The sequence below is a fragment of the Phacochoerus africanus genome, chromosome 8 (genome assembly GCF_016906955.1).
Source record: "Phacochoerus africanus isolate WHEZ1 chromosome 8, ROS_Pafr_v1, whole genome shotgun sequence".
NCBI classification, from domain to species: Eukaryota; Metazoa; Chordata; class Mammalia; order Artiodactyla; family Suidae; genus Phacochoerus; species Phacochoerus africanus.
In genome coordinates, this window is record NC_062551.1 from 59,251,341 (window position 1) to 59,268,883 (window position 17,543).

At 60.7% G+C, this 17,543-nt stretch overlaps 3 protein-coding genes across 3 annotated transcripts; all 3 read right to left on the reverse strand.

Annotated features, from left to right (window-relative positions):
- Positions 1-2,712: 2,712 nt before the first annotated feature.
- Positions 2,713-3,664, reverse strand: LOC125134451 (cytochrome c oxidase subunit 6B2). The gene is made up of 3 exons (XM_047793783.1): positions 3,553-3,664; positions 2,974-3,074; positions 2,713-2,866 (listed from the first exon to the last, which is right to left on the reverse strand). The coding sequence occupies exons 1-3, from the start codon at positions 3,662-3,664 to the stop codon at positions 2,813-2,815; spliced, it is 267 nt and encodes an 88-aa protein (XP_047649739.1). The 3' UTR covers positions 2,713-2,812.
- A 648-nt stretch (positions 3,665-4,312) lies between these two features.
- On the reverse strand, positions 4,313-12,006 carry GARIN5B (golgi associated RAB2 interactor family member 5B). The gene is made up of 8 exons (XM_047791383.1): positions 11,653-12,006; positions 11,327-11,481; positions 10,936-11,231; positions 10,261-10,325; positions 10,081-10,184; positions 9,759-9,861; positions 7,760-9,579; positions 4,313-4,371 (listed from the first exon to the last, which is right to left on the reverse strand). The coding sequence occupies exons 1-8, from the start codon at positions 11,800-11,802 to the stop codon at positions 4,344-4,346; spliced, it is 2,721 nt and encodes a 906-aa protein (XP_047647339.1). The 5' UTR covers positions 11,803-12,006; the 3' UTR covers positions 4,313-4,343.
- Positions 12,007-13,244: 1,238 nt separating this feature from the next.
- On the reverse strand, positions 13,245-16,943 carry IL11 (interleukin 11). The gene is made up of 5 exons (XM_047793179.1): positions 16,777-16,943; positions 15,381-15,553; positions 15,117-15,203; positions 14,829-14,990; positions 13,245-13,865 (listed from the first exon to the last, which is right to left on the reverse strand). Exons 1-5 carry the CDS (start codon positions 16,781-16,783, stop codon positions 13,695-13,697), a joined length of 600 nt encoding a protein of 199 aa, XP_047649135.1. The 5' UTR covers positions 16,784-16,943; the 3' UTR covers positions 13,245-13,694.
- Positions 16,944-17,543: the final 600 nt, after the last annotated feature.

Sequence of the window (17,543 nt, forward strand, 5' to 3'; positions counted from 1 at the left end):
GGTCCCTGCCCTTGCTCAGTGGGTTAAGGATCCATGAGCTGCAGTGTAGGTTGCAGACGCAGCTCGGATCCCACGTTGCTGTGGCTCTGGCGTAGGCAGGTGGCTACAGCTCCGATTCGACCCCTAGCCTGGGAACCTCCATATGCCGTGGAAGCGGCCCAAGAAATAGCAAAAAGACAAAAAAAAAAAAAAAAAAGGTAAGTCCGGGGCTGATGGGATGAGGGAGGAGGGAGACGGGGAGGCAGTGGGATGCAGGTTGGGGGAGGGGCTCAGTTTCCTCTGTCAGGTCAGTGGGGCTGACATTGGCTGTAGGATGCAGGTGGGCAAAGCTGGTGCCCGAGCAGTGGCGGAGGTATTCAGAGCCAAGTTCGGGGCCTGAGAGTGTTGTTGGTCCAGCCAGCTGGAGGCGAGGTGGGTCTGGCCCTGCTCTGTGCTCAGGCATCTATAGGGCAGTGGGGCCCCAAAGGAAGGCCAGGAATATAAGAATGTCCCAGGGTGTTCCCGTCGTGGCTTAGTGGCAACAAACATGGCTAGTATATCCATGAGGACTGGCCTCGCTCAGTGGGTTAAGGATCCAACATTGCTGAGAGCTATGGTGTAGGTCACAGGTGTATTTGGATCCCACGTTGCTGTGGCTGTGGTGTAGGCTGGCAGCTGTAGCTCCAGTTTCCACCCCTAGCCTGGGAACTTCCATGTGCTGTGGGTGTGGCTCTAAAAGCCTCCCCCCCCCAAAAAAAATGTCCCAGAAGTGGTTGCGGGATGGTGGCAGGGACCCTGGTCACCGAGGGAAAGCAGGGGGAGGGCTGGCAGGAGCTGCAGGGTGGATGCGCTGTGAGTGCTGGCGTCTGGAGAGGTCCGGGGGCTGGCTGTGGCCGCCCTGTGCTCAGATGCTACCTGCGTGACCTCACCAAGGGCTCAGACAGCCACCAGCCCCATTCTGTGATTCAGAGGTGCCTTGCCGGAGACGACTGCTTTCCTCTTTCCTACAGCAGCGCCACCTCGGTGCAGGCCGCTAGTCTGCAGGTCGGTGGAGGTTGCGTGACCAGCTTTGCCCCCCTGCAGCTTCCAGCTGCCTATTTGGCTGAGTCCACGCCCTGTACCCTCACTTGCTCCTCTGCCTCTTGGGCTGTGATCTGAGCCAGGGAGCCCAGGGCCAAGGTTTCGGGTGGAGCCATCCCGGGAGGTGGCACATGTAGAGTGTGCCCCGAGTCAGATGATGAGGGCCACGTAGAGGCTGAGGGTGTGGATGGAGCTCCTCCCATCATCCCACCTCTCCTGATCAGGGGAGCTTTGTACCATCTCTGTTGACAGCTGGGGAAACTGAGGTGATGCAGGTCAGGCTTGTCCAGGGCCACCCAAGTCATCATATAATTAGTAATAGCCACCTTGGAACCCTGGGGTCAAATGGAACCTATACGATCACTTCAGGCCAGGCAGACTCTGGGGATCCAGCCCTTCCCAGGAGGCCAACAGCTTCAGGCAGAAACAGCTGAATTCAGTCCTTCCTTCCACCTCCATGCCATCCCCCTGCCATCTAGGGCAGGAAGAGGCTAGAACCCCCAGCCTCTGAACTCTGTCATGGGTCACTCCTCAACCTGGTGGGGGGGGGGGGGCTGGAGAAGTGACATTTCAAGAGGCTTTTGAGGAGTTCCTGTTGTGGCGCAGTGGTTAACAAATCTCAACCATGAGGTTGCAGGTTCCATCCCTGGCCTTGCTCAGTGGGTGAAGGATCCAGCATTGCCCTGAGCTGTGGTGTAGGTTGTAGGCGAGGCTTGGATCCCACATTGCTGTGGCTCTGGCGTAGGCTGGCAGCTGCAGCTCCGATTCGACCCCTAGCCTGGGAACCTCCATATGCCGCGGGAAGCGGCTCTAGAAAAAAAAAAAAAAAATGGCTTTTGAATCAGGATGAATCTCAGCATTGTTGTCCCCTAGCCTGGCGGAGGGCAGGTCCAGGGCCCGAATGGGGGAGGAGTAAAGAATGACTTAGACTGGAACTCAGAGCATCCTGAGGGAGCTCCCAGTTGGGAAGGGAGCTCACAGGTGGTGGGAGAAACTGAGGTGACATGTGTTTGATCAGAGAAGGCTGTGCCTGGCTGTGGACAGGGTGCTGAGTAGCTCCGGGGGACCCATGCAGAGCACCCTGCTGGGAGCAGCTCACATGGTGGGGGTATACTGGGAGGGAAGTAAAGACAGGCAGGGGTAGGGGAGCGAAGGAACGGTGGAGAGCCAGAGGCGTCAGGAGCAGAGGAGGGAGTGACGGCGTCAGTGCTGGGTGGGATACAAAAAGACCTCTTGGGAACTTGAGATGGGATGTACGGGGTAGGGCAGGAAGCCCAGGAGCAGACCCCTGGAGGTGGTCCAGGAGGGCAAGAGAATCCTCAGGGAGGAGGTGGAGGAAGGACTTGGCTGAAGGTAGGTGTGGGGATAGAGAAGCAAGTGCACCCTGAAGCCATCCTCGTGGGCATGTGTTGGGGCTCAAGAGAGCCAAGGGGGACCCTGCAGAGAAGAGGCTGCCGCCTGCTGTGGGTGGGGAGGGGCGGGAGGGTCTCGCTCTCTTCCCTTCCTCCCGGCCCTGAAGGAGCGTAGTCCTCCCTCATCCCTCCTGCGCTCAGAACCAGTAGTGTGGGCTGCTGAGCACAGACAGGGAGGACCTCCTGACGCCCCCACGCCTCACTGACCAGACATGAAGAAACATCAACAATAACACAGCTTTATTTATGGCTTAGAGATGGACGGGAGGGGGTTTGGGGTGGCGGGGCCCCTTTAGGGGCAGTCACTGGGACTGATCTCTCGGAGAGCCGCGCTCAGGCCGTCAGATTTTGCCAGCGAAAGTCCCGTCCTTGATCTGCTGGTTCCAGCGCTGCACCTGCGGCGAGCGGGCGGGAGGGAGGTGGGGAGGGGGCTCTGGCGCGGCTCACCTGGCCCAACCCCCCTCGCCCGGGCCGTCCGTGTGGCGCCCCTGTGTCAGCTCACCCAGCTTATGGGGCACAGCGAGTGGAACACGCGGAAATAATACTCGCAGGGCTGTGTACTCTTCCCGCGGAGGTTCATGCTCTTGACGCAGCGATGGTAGTCTGCGGGGGAGGGCGGGCAAGTGGGCGGGGGGCTAGCACGCCGCACCCCTGCGGACCTGGCAGCGCCCTCTAGGGAAGGCCCCGCCCCTCTTGCCACGCCCCCAGAAATGTCCCGGCCTCAACCCCGCCTCCTCCCGCAAGGCCCCGCCCATTCTCCGCCCTTCCAGGACTTCGTCACGCCTCCAGGATAGGCCCCGCCCCCTCCATGATCCGGTCCTACCCTTACCTGGAAGCTCTCCGCTCCTCCCTCGCCTGGCCCTCCATGACCGGGGACATCCCCCCCGCCCCTTTTATACAAGGCTCCGCCCCTACCTGGGAGGCCCTGCCCTTTCCACCGAGGCCGGCCCCACCTCCCACCCCAACGGTCTCCGACCCCGCGGCGAGTCCTGGACCCTCTCCCCATCCTCAGGAGGGGCGCCCCATCCTGCTTCCCATTGTCTCTCACCTGCTGCCCCTAACTTGGCCCGCGGGGTCTTACCCAGGAAGTTCTGGTAGCAGTTACGGGTCTGATTCTGGTTGGGGAAGCGCGGGTCGAATGGTGGCGTTGGCCATTTCCCTTTGGAGGACTTCTGGAAATCAATACCCAACATCCACGAAGGCGGCGTCTCCTGCTGGAAGGGCTAGGGTTCCGGGGAACTTAGGGGGAAACCCCCGCTCCTGACCGCAACCCCAAAACCCAGGCCCAGTCCCCACCCGTCCTGCCCTCACCAGGCCGATGTCAGCAGGTCACTGGTTCAGCTGTGCTTGTGGTTCCGCCCAGGGTGCCCCTCGCTTCTGACTCTAGGGACCCCAGCCAATGGGGGCAGCTGCGCTGCAGGGAATGTTCTGGGACGCGAGGCGGAGTCGGCGTGCCCCTTACCCGCCACCCCGCCTCCAGCCCAAGACCCCTCTCGGGGTCGGCGCGCGCACACACAGGCACCCAGGCGCAGCTGCGGCCGAGTCTCAGACTCACTTTTAATCTCTGCGAAGCTGGGCCACCCAGCGGGCCCTCCTCCGCCCCGCGCCCCCCACGTATGTAAAGGTATACAAAGCTCTGGTCTTTACCGGAGAGGGAGCGTGCCCGCCCGGCCTTTTCAGCACCCCACTTCTCACAGTAGAAGTGCACAGCACCCGGGCCTGTGAGGAAGAGGAAAGAGCTAGGGTGGCGTCCGGGCTCCTGGGCTCCGGCGCCAGGTCTAAGGCGGGCCTGCAAGGTTCAGGGGCTACCTGGCCACGCGGGGGGCTTCCTCTGGACCCTTTAGCCACCGAGGTCGAGTCCCTGGAATTCCGCTATTGAGGCCTCTGGGAAGGGTGCAAGCTGGAGAGAGAGAGAAAGACTTTCTGGGGGACAGGCCGGGAGAGAGTCAGGAGTGAACAGCAAGTGCATGCTGATGGCGGGCTGCCCCAGGGCCCCACAAGCCTGGACTGGAACCCGAGTCCCCATCAGTGTCCCTCCTGGGCTTCTTTCCTTCCTGCCTCCTTAACATCAGACCTGACTCTGGATCCTTCACACCAACATCCAAAGGCACCACTACCTCTCTCCTCCGAGGAAGCCCTCTCCCGTGCCCATGCCCTGTATCGGCTTCTTCTCCACGTCCCTCTCCCCTTCCAGTGAATTACTTGGAAAGAGCCACTCTCCTTCTCCTCTCGTATTCCCCTCTGTACACACATATGTATGTCCATGAGTAGTGGGAAACCACACACCCCATAAAATGCACCATGGTAACAATCTTAAAAGTGTACAATTCAGGAGTTCCCGTCGTGGTGCAGTGGTTAATGAATCCGACTAGGAACCATGAAGTTGCGGGTTCCATCCCTGGCCTTGCTCAGTGGGTTACAGTGGGTTAAGGATCCGGCATTGCCATGAGCTGTGGTGGATCCCACGTTGCTGTGGCTCTGGCGTAGGCCGGTGGCTACAGCTCCGATTAGACCCCTAGCCTGGGAACCTCCATATGCCACTGGAGCCGCCCCAGAAATGGCAAAAAAGACCAAAAAAAAAAAAAGTGTACAATTCAGTGGCATTAATTACATTCAGAGTGTTGTGCAACCACCCCCACTACCTACTTCCCAGAAGATTTTCATCATCTGAAAAGGAAACCCCACATCCTTTAAGCAGTCATTCTCCATTCCTCCCATCCCTTCCAGCTCCCCGCAGCCACCCGTCTGCTTCCTGTCTCCAGGTTTGCCTCTTCTGGGCATTTCAGGCACACAAAATCGCATGCTATGTGGCCTTTTGTGTCTGGCTTCTTTGACTCAGCCTCATCTTTTCAAGAGTTGCTCTATGGGGGGAGTTCCCATCGTGGCTTAGAGGTTAACGAACCCGACTAGCATCCATGAGGACATGGGGGTTAGATCCCTGACCTCGCTCAGTGGGTTAAAGATCTGGCGTTGCCATGAGCTGTGGTGCAGGTCACAGACGTGGCTCGGATCTGGCGCTGCTGTGGCTGTGGCGTCGGCTGGCAGCCGTAGCTCCGATTTGACCCCTAGCCTGGGAACCTCCATATGCCACAGGTGCGGCCCTAAAAAGACCAAAAAAAAAAAAAAAGTTGCTGCCTGGTGATCCCCCACTGCCTGTGCTTGCTTAAGCCTCCCCCATTCAGGTTTTCATCGCCGCAGGTCCCCTCCTTGCTGCTAAATCCAGAGGTCCTGTCTTGTCCTGTCTTCCTTCACTTGATTGCAACATTTGACATGGCTGCTCCCACAATTTTCCTCATTCTTTTCTTTGCTGGGTGTTTAGAGTGTTCCAGGCTGTCACTGTTCCATGCCCACCCTCCCTGACTGTGGTTCCCCTTTCCCTAAACACCCCTAACCCTGTCTCCACCTTCACTTACTCGCTGGTGACCTCCAGTCTCATAATTTGCAGCAAATGTCTACGTGCAAGTGATTTCCCCAGATCATTCCAGACTCATGTGTCTGGCTGCCCACCCCACAACTTCATCTGCCGTCTCAAAAATCAAGATCTGTAGAACAGAAATCTTTTTTTTTTTTTTAAAGGCTGCAACCATGGCATATGGAGGTTCCCAGGCTAGGGGTCAAATCGGAGTTACAGCTGCCGGCCACAGTCACAGCCACAGCCACACCAGAACCGAGCCACATCTGCAACCTACACCACAGCTCACATGGCAATGCTGGATCCTTAACCCACTGATTGAGGCCAGGGATCGAACTTGTGTCCTCATGGATACTAGTCAGATTTGTTTCTACTGAGCCAGGACAGGAACTCAGAAAACAGAATTTTTTTTTTTGTCTTTTTGTCTTTTTAGGGCCGAACCCACAGCTTATGGAGGTTCCCAGGCTAGGGGTCGAATCAGAGCTGTAGTTGCTGGCCTACACCACAGCCACAGCCGTGCAGGATCCGAGCCACATCTTCGACCTACACCACAGCTCATGGCAATGCCGGGCCCTTAACCCACTGAGTGAGGCCAGGGATTGAACCTGCGTCCTCATAGATGCTAGTTAGATTTATTAACCATTGAGCCACGACAGGAGGAGAATTCTTTTTTTTTTTCTTTTTGCCTTTTCTAGGGCCGCTCCCTCGGCATATGGAGATTCCAATGCTAGGGGTCTAATCGGAGCTGTAGCCACCAGCCTATGCCAGAGCCACAGCAATGACAGATCAGAGCTGCATCTGTGACCTACACCAGCTCATGGCAATGCCAGATCCTTAACCCACTGAGGCAGGCCAGGGATCGAACCTGCAACCTCATGGTTCTTAGTCAGATTCGTTAACCACTGCGCCACGACGGGAACTCCTGGAGGAGAATTCTTCATCCTCTCCAGACACCTACCCCACTCACAGCCTCCTTGACGGCTGCATCTTCCCATTGTCTCAGATCCCAAACCATGAGGTCATCCTCTGCGCCCTGCCAACAATCCCAACCCCTCAGCTGCACCATCAGAGTGTCTCCAGAACCCCACCACTTCTCATCACCTCCATCCGCACCCCCTCTTGTCAAAGCCACCGTCATCCTCTGCCTGGGTCGTTGCAACGGCCTCTTTGCTCTCCTCCGGGCACCCACCCTTCCCCTCTACCTCCTCTCCACACCTCAGCCAGAGAGAGCCTTTTCTTAATATCCATCAGTTCCAGCTGTTCTGCTCAAAAGCCTCCGGCTTACTCAGCATCAAGCCCAAAGGACCTAGGATGGCCTTCAAGGCCCCGCGTGATGGTGCCACCCTGCCTCACAACTCCTCTGCCTGCAGTTCCTACTCCGGGACTTCCTGGAGCTCCCTCTTGGTCCAGCACATCCTGCACACCCCTGCCTCAGGGCCTTTGCAGTGGCTGTTCTGAAGGGAATGAATTTCCCCAGGGGTCCACGTGGCTTCCTCCCTCTCCTCCTTCAGATCTTTACACACGTGACACCAGCTCCCTGAGGCCCTCCTGGACCACCCAGTCCAACACTGGCAGCCGCCTGACCCACTCCTAATCCCCGCTACCTTGCTGTTTGCCTTGAGCCCTATCACCTTCTGAGGTCCAACGTAACTACTGTGGGTTTTATTTTCTGAGTTCGCAATTTCAGCCCTACTGATATTTTGGGGGAGGGGGGTCATCCTTTGCTGTGGGGCACCATCCTGTACGTTGTGGGATGTTGAGTAGCATCCCTGGGCTCTACCCAAAAGAGGCCAGGAGCACCCCCTCCCCAACTTGCTCAATGCCACGTCCCGACCACATAGAATGATGCCTCGCACGTAGCTGTCACCCCAAATACCTGGTTGAAGGAGCGAAGATGCCCAGTTTCTCCTTTATCTTCTCCACCTTGGAAACTGTGTCCTTCATGCTCTCAATTTCCAAGAGCGTGGGCAAGAGGACCTCCAAGGACGACCCCGTTGTAGCCACGGGGTGCTGGTCCAGCGCCCTCTCGGGCTCTTGAGATCCTCTCTTGGTTTGCTGGGAGACCCTGGCCTCCATCTTTGAGATGGGGGTTAGCGAGACAGGCGACTCTGGGACCTCCTCCCACCTTGTTGAGGGCAGAGGGATGGGAGTCAGGGAGGCCACGTTCATCTTTGGGCTGTTGGCGGCCCGCTTGGAGTGGGGGCGCCCTTTGGAAGGCCCCTTGGGGTCTTGAGGCAGCTCCTCCACCTCCCCCCAGTGGCGCGTGGTCCTCTTCACCCAGACCCCTGACGGTGGCTGCTCCCTGGCCATCGCCGAGGGCTCCTCCGGCAAGGACCCCTTGGTGGGGCTGAGGGGCACCGTGCCCGTCGTTGGCATGGCAGACCCCTGGGGGGTTGAGAGCCAGGAGGGCAGACTGACCAGAGCCGGCTTCATGGAGGGCTCCTTGGAGCTGGCAATGATCATGAGCTTGGCAAGGGTGAGCCCTTCCACGGAGAAGGGCCTGCTGTGCTCCCGCAGGGCTTCCTCAATGGTCAGCTCCTGGGTCTTGACCCATTTTGTCTGCTGTGCCACCTCCTTGGATTTGAAGCCGGGCATGTCCAGAGCGATCTCCTCCTTCATCCTGTGCACCTTGTCCTCCAGCTTGCCCTTGCCCTTCAAGCCATCCACCGTGATGACCCGGCTTTTGCTGACCAGGACGTCTTCTGACTCCTTCTCGGTGGTGCCAAAGGGCAGCTCCAGGGATGTTTTCTGAGTCCTCACCTCTGCCATGTTTGTCTCCTGGGTGCCCACCAACACCACCGGCTCTGGCTTCCCATCAGGCTTGCTTTGCTCAAGCACACCCTCTCCACGACTCCCCATGGGCAGCACGCCAACATTGGCAGGGCCCAAGGTCATCTGGTGTTGGATGGGTGAGATCAGAGCCTTCTGGGATACGGTAGGTAGGAACACAGATTTCCTGTTTGGGGCAGGAGGGGACATGGCCTTTGGGGGAATAGCAGGTGCATGTGGGACCTTCTTAGCTGGGGCCTTGTGGGGAGCAGCTGTCACATGTGGGGCCTTCCGAGATGGGGCAGCTACGGCTGGGGCCTTGTGGGGAGCCGCTGGTACCCGTGGGAGCTTCTGAGATGGAGCGGGCACAGTTGGGGCCTTGTGGGGAGCAGCTGATGCACGCGGGGCCTTCCGAGACGGGGCAGGTACGGCTGGGGCCTCCTGGGGAGCTTTCCGGGGTGGAGCAGGTACAGCTGAGACCTTATGGGACTGATCAAGGATGAATGGAGCCTTAGAAGAGGCAGCAGGGACAGCCGGGGGCTTCTGGGAGGGTGGCGGCCACAGCCTGTGCGCAGGGTCCAGAGGCCTGGCCTCTTTGCTGCACTTGGGGAAGGAGGACTGGGGGGCCGAGCGGTGGAAGTCAGGAGGGTAGGTGGCCGGGCCCAAGGAGGAAGTGGACAAGGTGCTGGACTCGGGGTCCATCAGGTCTTCCATCTCCTGTTGCCACAGGTACATGTCCAAGTGATCGCAGGAGCCTAACAGAGGTGTTTCAGGGCCGACCCCCGAGATGCAGCGAGAAGGGGTCTCAAGTAAACCTGCCAGGCATGTGGCTGCCTCAGAATCAGAGCAACCCTGTACGTGTGTGGAGGGGAGGGGAAGGGTGAGCAGGGCCAGTGGAGATGCCAGCGCCAGCCCCCAGCCCTCCTTCTTGAGACCAGGGGTCCAGCCCCCAGCCCCTCCCCCCTCAGGCCCAGGGGTCCAGCCCCAGCCCCTCCTCCCTCAGACCCAGGGCTCCAGGCCCCCAGCCCCTCCTCCCTCGGACCCAGGGGTCCAGCCCCCAGCCCCTCCCCCTCAGATTTAAGATCGGGCCCCAGCCCTCATCATACAGCTGCCTTGTGAGAGGGCTCTGAGTGGTTGGCCGTGTTGGAAATGATGCTGAAGATGGTCCGAATGGTGATGCTGGGCTTCTCTGGGTGAGGAGAAAGCCGTCTGAGGCCTCAGTGGAAGGGCCAGAATTCGGGGGTCCATTCACCCAGGCAGAGGGAGGGGATATGCTTACCAGAACCTTGGGTTTGGGTCTGAGGTCTGTCAAGGCAGACGTCCGGTTGGGACCTGCAGGAGCAATTCGGTGTCACTTGTCATCTGCTCCGAGGCCCCTGCCCCTTCCCCTCCCACCCCGTGCTGCGCGTCGCCAAGGCTCCAAGCTACTTCTTTTCCATGGATTTCTTCTTCGGGTCCGCATGCTCCAGCTGTGACCAGACAAGAGGCACGGAGTCGCCCACGGCCTGAGACTTGAACTGGCGCCTGAGGGTCTGGCAGTGGGAGGGGGCCAGTCAGGCGGTGCACCCCTTTGGCCCCCACCCCACCCAGACACCCAGGCCAGCTCACCTTGGCCTTCCTCTGTCTCTGAGCTGTCAGCATCTTGTAAGGAAAGGTGGGCTTGACGAGCAGGACTGGAAAGAGGGAGAGGCCTCAGGTCAGGACCCTGACGGAAGAGACGTGGGGAGAGGGCCAGAGGGGGCTCGTGGGGGCTCAGCCAGGGGAGGAGGGGAGTGCTCGATGGCTGAAGCTCCATCCACACCTGGTGGAGGAGAAGCTGAGACTCAGGGAAGGGCCAGATGGATGCCCAAGCCTGCTCACCTGAACGCCTGTGGTGGGACTGGTCCTGTGGACACGGAGCGGGGGTGGTCAGGAGGGGGGAGCTCTTCCTTGTTTCCACATCTCAGTAACCTGCCCAGCCTGGGATCCAGCCCCCAGTCCCTCCTCTCTGGACCCAGGGGTCCAGCCCCCAGCCCCTCCTCCCTCAGATCCAGAGGTCCAGCCCCCAACCCTTCCTTCCTCAGACCAGGGGTCCAGTCCCTTCTCCCTCAGATCCCAGAGTCCAGCCCCCAGCCCCTCCTTCCTCAGACTCAGGGATCCACTCCCCAGCCCCCCCTCCCTCAGACCCAGGGGTCCAGCCCCCAGGCCCTCCTCCCTCAGACCCAGGGGTGCTGGGCCCCAGTCCCATTCCTTGGGCTCCTGTATTCCTGGCCTTTGGTCATGGCTCCCTCTAGAATCTAGAACCATAGCTGTTCCCAGGGGCTGTGGAGTCAGGCCCCACCTGGAGGCGCCAGGTGGAGGCAGGAGGTGCCACATGGGCCAGATTCATGGGAGGTGTGTGTAGGGTCCTGGGGGCCCAGGAGGTGGCGGGCTGCTGGAGCAGATTGATGAGGCGGATCCAGCGGTCGAACAGGAAGCCAATCTCGTTGTCAGGGGCGTCCAGCTCCAGGTAGTAGTAGCGGCCCGTGACCAGGCGCAGCTTCAGGCGCCAGGCAGACAGGTCATGGACATAGAGATGCACCAGGTCCAGCGGGATCATCCTGGCAGAGGCAGGAGACAGAGGCGGTAGAGCGGGGGTGGGGGTGAGGGTGGGGGTGGGGGTGGGCAGGTGGCCGGGTTGGGGGGATGGAGGTACCTGGTGAGGACGAGGTTGGTGCATTCCCTGCCCTCCGGGGGCTGGGCCATCAGCAGGATGTCTGGCAACACCAGGCCTGGCAGGGAGGCGGCCACGCCCATGGTGACTCGGTTGGTTCTGTGGTGCACATATGCTGGGGCCCCTCGATTGGTCACCTGGGGGTCCAGGGAGAGGGGCTGGGACCATGCCTCTTATCCTCCTCGGGCCCCCCCTGACCGAACCCCCCCAGCTGCCTGTCCCCACCTGGGCCCCAACCCCGCAGGCAGTCGGAGGGCCTCCCTCCCCTCCTGCCCCTCTCCGCCCCCAGAGCGCAGGGAGCCGGGGACCTGGACAAAGTTACTCTCGAACATGGGCAGCGGGCGCAGGGGCAAGTACTCGCCCTTCTGGAGGGTCTTCTGCAGCTCGCCCAGCGTGGGCACCCACTTCAGGGGGCCCTGGAGCGGCTCCAGACGCTGGATGTCCCGGAGCCGGTTCATGGCGGCTGCAGAAAGGGGAGGTCCCCCAGGGCACGGAGTCAGTTGGGGACCCAGCACCCTGGCGCGTGGGTGCCCCGCCCCCCAGCCACCAGCCCCAGCCCCTTGGGCTTCAGCGGTTCCGGAGGGTGGAGCGTCCCCAGGGCTTGGCCATGGCCCTGCAGGGGTGATCAGCGCCAGCCCGGGGGAGGAGCCTTTGCCCGAGGGGCTTTGTGACCTCATCGGGCACAGGTGCTGCTCCCCCTGCGGCTCCCCTGGGGCCCCGCAGGCTCCCTTCTCCCGGAAAGTTTCCTGGAGTCTTGAGGGCTGGGATGGGTGAATCAGAAGGTCCACTCGCTCCAGACTCAAACTGGGGACAACCAGGGCCCTGGGAGGGTCTGTCTGGGGTATTGTAAACGGATGTTAAGCAAAAGGGTTTCTGACTCTTAGGAGGGGAGGCCTGAATTAAGTCCCAGTTTGCCACTGACCCTTCTCTAGACCCCTCGGGGCCTCCGTTGCCCTCTGGCTAACTTGTCTGTGCTCATGGCAGTGGTTGCTGTACATCGGCCATAAAGAAAGAGACGTGGCATTTGGAACGAGGCAGACCTTTGGCAGAATCACATTCTGTCTCTCCCTAGCTGTGTGACCTTAAATGACCGGCGTTCCCCAGCATCCTCAGTGTCCCTCATCTGTAAAATGGGGGTTATTGGAGGATCAGGTGGTCCTGTAAGTAAACCTCCGCCCCCACTCAGGGCATGGCCCAGAGCAGGCGCCCAGTGAATGGTCATTCTTGTTCCAGTCCGAGGGCTTTTGGAGACAAAGAGCTGATATTCTCTCATTCCAAATACAGTGTTCCTTGTTTTTTTTTAATGTGTCATGCAACATATACGGTCATTGTAAAAACTCTGGAAAATACAGACAAGCACAAATAAAGAAAGTCACCCACAATCCCACCCCCCCTTTCTGCCCTGAGGTGGCCATTGTCAACACTTTGGGGTATTTCCTTCCAGGATTTTCAAATAGTCCATGTATTCATATATGATCACACTGTGGTTTGTAGCCAGCACGGTCTACACCTAAAGCAGCCTCTGTATCAACCCTCTTCACGGCTGGTGTACTCAATCACATGGATACACTGTCGTTTCTATAACCATTCCCCACCGCTGGGCACCTAGGTTGTTTCTGATTTGCTGTAGTAAGAACTGCCATAATGAACAACCTTGAGCGTGCAGCCGTGTCTTGTACTGTTCTGGTACTGTGGGTCACAGGGTAACCTTCTGGAACCTTCCATGAAATATTCATTGAGTGCCTATAAAGTGCTGGCCACCAGGGGAGGCTCAGACCTTGTCCCTCAGAGCTCACTGTCTCTGGGGGACTGACAGTTCCCCCCTCTGCTGCCCTGCTCCCCCAAGGCTCCCCAGGGACACCATCATCCAACCCTCAGCCCCAGAGAAATCACTTCTAAGTGGATGTGGAAGACAAATTTAATTCCCCCTTCTCCATCTCACAAAGGTTTCTCACATTTTTGTACAAAAGCCCAGGCCTCCTTCTCCCCTCCCTCCCCACCCTAACACAAAAAGTAATTGTTAATAAATAATATATGCTCCTGCCCAGGCCCAGAGGAGTGGGGGTCTGAGAGACTGTGGCCAGACATCTTAGAGATTTAGGAATCTGGGACCCCAGTTCCCTTTTCCTCAGGGACCCCCAAGTCCCCCTGCCTCCCACCCACCCCCTTAAATAAATAAGTATAAATAAGGCACAGATGCCCCCTGCCCAGGTCTCCCGGAGGGATCATCTCTCACTAGAGGAAGACAGTTGGGGGGGGGGATATTCTGGCTGCCACAGCCCCCCAGTCCCAAAATAAATAAATAAATAAGAGCTGGCTTTGAAGGATGTTGGTGGCTCTGGGTGGAGGGTCACAGCCGAGTCTTCAGCAGCATCAAGCCCCTCACAGCCCAGTCAAGCGTCAGGTTCAGCCCCCCAAGGATGGCGTGGGCTGCCCGGATGCCTCCCCAGGCTGAGGCTGGGGGCGCCAAGGGGGGTGCCGGAGGGTCTGGGGGCGCCTGGGGCAGGGCCAAACGGGACATCTGTTGGGAGAGGACAGAGGGTTAGCAAGAGACCAGGGGTGAAGTCCGGGAAAGGGGTGTTTGGAGCCTATACTGAATCAGCGCTGATGGAAGTTCAGGTTGCCTATTTCCACACCATCTCTGGCCTGGGAAGTGGGGTGTCTGGGTACGGAGTTCTTCAGGATGTTGAGTTCAGAGCATTGAGGCTGGGGCCAAAAGCCTGGGGTTCCAGGGCCAAGGTCAGGGGTCTGGGGGTGAGGTCTGTAGAGTTGGGGCCAAGATCGTGGGGCTAGGAGAGGGCTGGGGGCTGCATGCTCAAGTTTGGGATCTTGCCCAAGATCTCAGGGCTGAGGTCTTAGATGTGGGGTCTCTAGGATCAAGCTCAGGGACTCAGGGGTGAGAGCCGGGGGTCTCAAGTCTGAAATCTCAGTGCTGAGAGTGGGAATTTGAGTTCCAGGGTCTTTGGAGTCAGGCCCAGGAATGGGGGTCTGAGTTCTCACAAGCTCAGGGTCTTGGGGTCCTACAGTCTCACAACCTAGATCTGAGGTCTTCGGGAGTCAGGGCTCAGGGGCTGGGGTCTTCTAGTTTGAGATCTTAGGGTCTAGGTCCTTGAGGTCTGGGGCTTGCAGAGCCTGGATCTCCAGGCCGGCTTTGAGTCAGGGTCCATCGTCTTACAGTCTCTGGTCTTAAAGCGGCAGAATCTCAGGGCCAGGGTCCGGGGGTCTTGGAGTCTGGAGGTTCAGAGGTTCCTGGGCTTAGGGTCTGGAATCCTCTTGTCTTGGGGTGAGGCTTTGCCCTCTCAAATCTTAAGTCTACAGGGCGGGAGTCTCGGAGTCACGAGATCATGGGGTTTCTGAGTCTCAGGGTGAGAGTTTAGTTTCCAAGCAGGATTTTTGGAGTCTGGGGCCTCAGGGACACAGGTCTCAGAGTAGGCCTGAGGTCTGGGGTCCTGGGCTCTCAGGTCCCAGAGCTGGGTCATCATACCAGGAGCTGCAGCCGGCGCAGCAGCCGGTCCAGCCGGGCCTGCAGGGTACCCAGCTCTGGCTCCAGGGTCCGCAGAGAAGGGCCTCCTGCCCGGCGCAGCCACTGCACGTGCCTCAGGTAGGAAAACAGGTCTGCTCGCAGCCGTGTCAGCACTCCGGGGAGCTGCAGGGCAGGCAGGGGGGGGTGTCAAGGAACCCCTGGCACACGCCCACCCCAGTGCCCAGCTGCCTGCACCCTCTTCACTGCCCAGCTTCCACCTTTGCCTCTGACCCTCTCCCTGGCTCTTACCTGCAGGGCTCCCAGCGCCCCCGCACTCATGGCCAAGGTGGGGAGGGAATCCAGATTATGATCTCCGTCAGCTGGGAATTTGTCTCTCTGGGGGACAAAGAAGCTGTGAAAGGGACTCTGCCCAGCTCCGGCGATCCCTCCATCCCCCACCTCAGGCCCCAAACTACCCCCCACCCTCCTCCCCCACCTCTGCCCCCTTGGTAGCCCCGGAGCTTTCCCCAAGCTTGGTCCCAGCTCCAGCGCATCCCCTTCAGTCTCTCCTACCAGCTGTGCGGCCAGCTGCCGCGTGTCCGCCAGGAGAGAGCGGGTCAGGAGGACGGCGCTGTCCAGCTCAGCCCGAGGGTCTGGGGAGGCCCGCGGGGGGCCAGGAGGCGGCCCCGGGGCAGCAGCTCTCTCTGGCCACAGGCTTAGTGCGACCAGGACCAGGCAACAAACACCTGGGGGCGGGAGAAGGCAGAGGGCTCAGGCCCGACTGGTGGATTTGAGGGAGAAGGGGCTGCGGGACTGGGCTCCCAGCTCCGAGGAGGAGGGGCTGTGCTGGGGGGGGGGGGGTCCTGACTTCCAGGGCGGAGCGCCCAGGGCACGTCGCAGGCCCTGGGCGGGTTTCCCTCTCCCTCTCCGGCTCTGGCTGCCCCGCCCGTCGGAGCAGACGCGGCCCGGGGCGGGTAGACGGGCCGGGCGTCTCCCGTCCGCCCCCGGACGCCGGAATCTGGGCCCCGGGGCGGGGCATGAGGGGGGAGACACAGGCCAGAACCTGCCCCCTCCCGGGGCTCAGGAGCCCGAGCTGGACTGAGAGCAAGGGAAGGAGACCGGGACCGGGGCCCGGAGGCCCCGACCCCCTCCCCGGGAGACCCCCGCGTAGGCCTGCCAGAGCGGACCGCGGAAGGCCTGGCCGCAGGGCCGGGGATGCCCTGCAGCACACCTGGGCGGAGAGGGCCAGGGACGTGGGCGCGCCGGGCGCGCGGCGGGCAGAGAGGGATCCCGCGGCGCTCGGCTTGGGGGCTCCAGCCAGCTCGCTCCGCGGCCGCCCATCCCCCAGCTGCCCCGCCCACCCCGCCCGCCAGCCAATCAGCGCCCCCCGGGCCGCCCCGCTCCCGCAGCACACCCCCAGCCCGCCCCCTGGGCCCTCCCCGGCCGCTGTCTGTCCGTCTGTCCGCATCTGTCTGGCTCTCCTGTTTCTGTCTGCACCCGTGCCTCCCTCTCTCTCGCCTCCCGCTGGCTGGAGTCGGTGCTCTGGGCTCGCTCTCACCTCCTTGGGCTCCCTGCCTCAGTTTCCCTCCTGGAGCCTCTCTGTCGGGGGTCCCTGGGTGTCTGAGTCTCTGGGTCCCCCCCGCTGACTCCCTGGGAGTCCCGGGCCCTTTGGGATCGGCCCCCCGCATCTCTCTCTCTGTCTCCCTTTCTTTCTCCCTCGCGCTGCCCTGTCGGTGTCTCCGCGTCTCTGATCCGTCTTTTCATCGCTCCTGCTGCCCGGCCCTTCTCTAGGCCTCCTGCTCTCTCTGAATCTCCTTCCCTCGCCGTCTCTGCCTTCCCATCGCTCCCTCGTTTTTCCTGCGTCTCTCGGTCCGATTCCGCTGTGTCTGTCTGCTCCCCACCCTTCCCGCCGACGGTCCCTCCCTCCTCCTTCCCTGTCCCCCCCCTCCAGGAACTTGAACCAACTTACTGTTCATGTCCCCACAGGGCAAGGGTTCCCCAGGGCAGAGGGCAGGGAGCTGGGGGCCTTTAACCCTTCCCTGTCCGCTGCCGTGGGAGCCCTGGGGGTCAGCTGGGCCTCGGCCTGGGGAGGGGAGGCATGTGCGTGTGAGCAGAGAGGGCCGTGGCAGTGAGGGAGTGTGTACGCCTGGGGGGTTATATAGGGGGCCGGGGCGGGCGGGCGGGGGGCAGGCGGCAGGGGAGGGCGGCCTGACACATCCTGACTCACCCTCCCTGCCTGCCTTTTCCATTCAGACGGAGCCGGCTGCCTCGCAGGGCTCACGCCGCCGCCGCCGCCGCCGCCGCCGCCGCCGCCGCGCTCGGAGGAGGGCACGGAAGGAAAAGTTGGAAAAGTTGAAAAGGGAAAGGGGGGGTGGTCGGAGAGGGGCTGGTGAGGTCATTGGCGTCCCCTCCCTCCACCTCCTCGGCCGGCCGCCACCGGGGCAGACACATGCAGCTCGAGAGCTGGGGCCTGGCTGCAGGCGGGGGTCCGGCTGGACCAGGACAGGCAGAGAGATGGGGAGAGGTGGCCACAGGGCCACAAGACGCAGGCCTGGGGAGATGGAGAGACTCTCAGGGACAGAGAAAGAGACCTGGAGAGACCGAGACCCAGGCGAATAGATGGAGACACACAGAGAGATGCGGGCACCGGAGAGAGAGGGAGAGTCTGAACACAGAGACAGATAGACACACGCAGAGCTAGAGACAGCCACGGAGACACACTGCAGGAGCAGAGGG

What these genes read in the sequence shown, in the direction of transcription:
- LOC125134451 (XM_047793783.1), bottom strand. Translation starts at nt 3,664, where the DNA reads ATGTTGGGTATTGATTTCCAGAAGTCCTCCAAAGGGAAATGGCCAACG. An exon ending in CTGCTACCAGAACTTCCTGG is followed by an intron (nt 3,075 to 3,552) that starts GTAAGACCCCGC and finishes CCTCCCCCGCAG; the next exon opens with ACTACCATCGCTGCGTCAAG. An exon ending in CGCTGTGCCCCATAAGCTGG is followed by an intron (nt 2,867 to 2,973) that starts GTGAGCTGACAC and finishes CGCTCGCCGCAG; the next exon opens with GTGCAGCGCTGGAACCAGCA.
- IL11 (XM_047793179.1), bottom strand. An exon ending in GGCAGCTGGCCGCACAGCTG is followed by an intron (nt 15,204 to 15,380) that starts GTAGGAGAGACT and finishes TTTGTCCCCCAG; the next exon opens with AGAGACAAATTCCCAGCTGA. An exon ending in GGGCGCTGGGAGCCCTGCAG is followed by an intron (nt 14,991 to 15,116) that starts GTAAGAGCCAGG and finishes CCTGCCCTGCAG; the next exon opens with CTCCCCGGAGTGCTGACACG.
- GARIN5B (XM_047791383.1), bottom strand. Translation starts at nt 11,802, where the DNA reads ATGAACCGGCTCCGGGACATCCAGCGTCTGGAGCCGCTCCAGGGCCCC. An exon ending in AGCCCCTGGGAACAGCTATG is followed by an intron (nt 10,326 to 10,935) that starts GTTCTAGATTCT and finishes CCCTCTTTCCAG; the next exon opens with TCCTGCTCGTCAAGCCCACC. An exon ending in AGAGACAGAGGAAGGCCAAG is followed by an intron (nt 10,185 to 10,260) that starts GTGAGCTGGCCT and finishes TCCCACTGCCAG; the next exon opens with ACCCTCAGGCGCCAGTTCAA.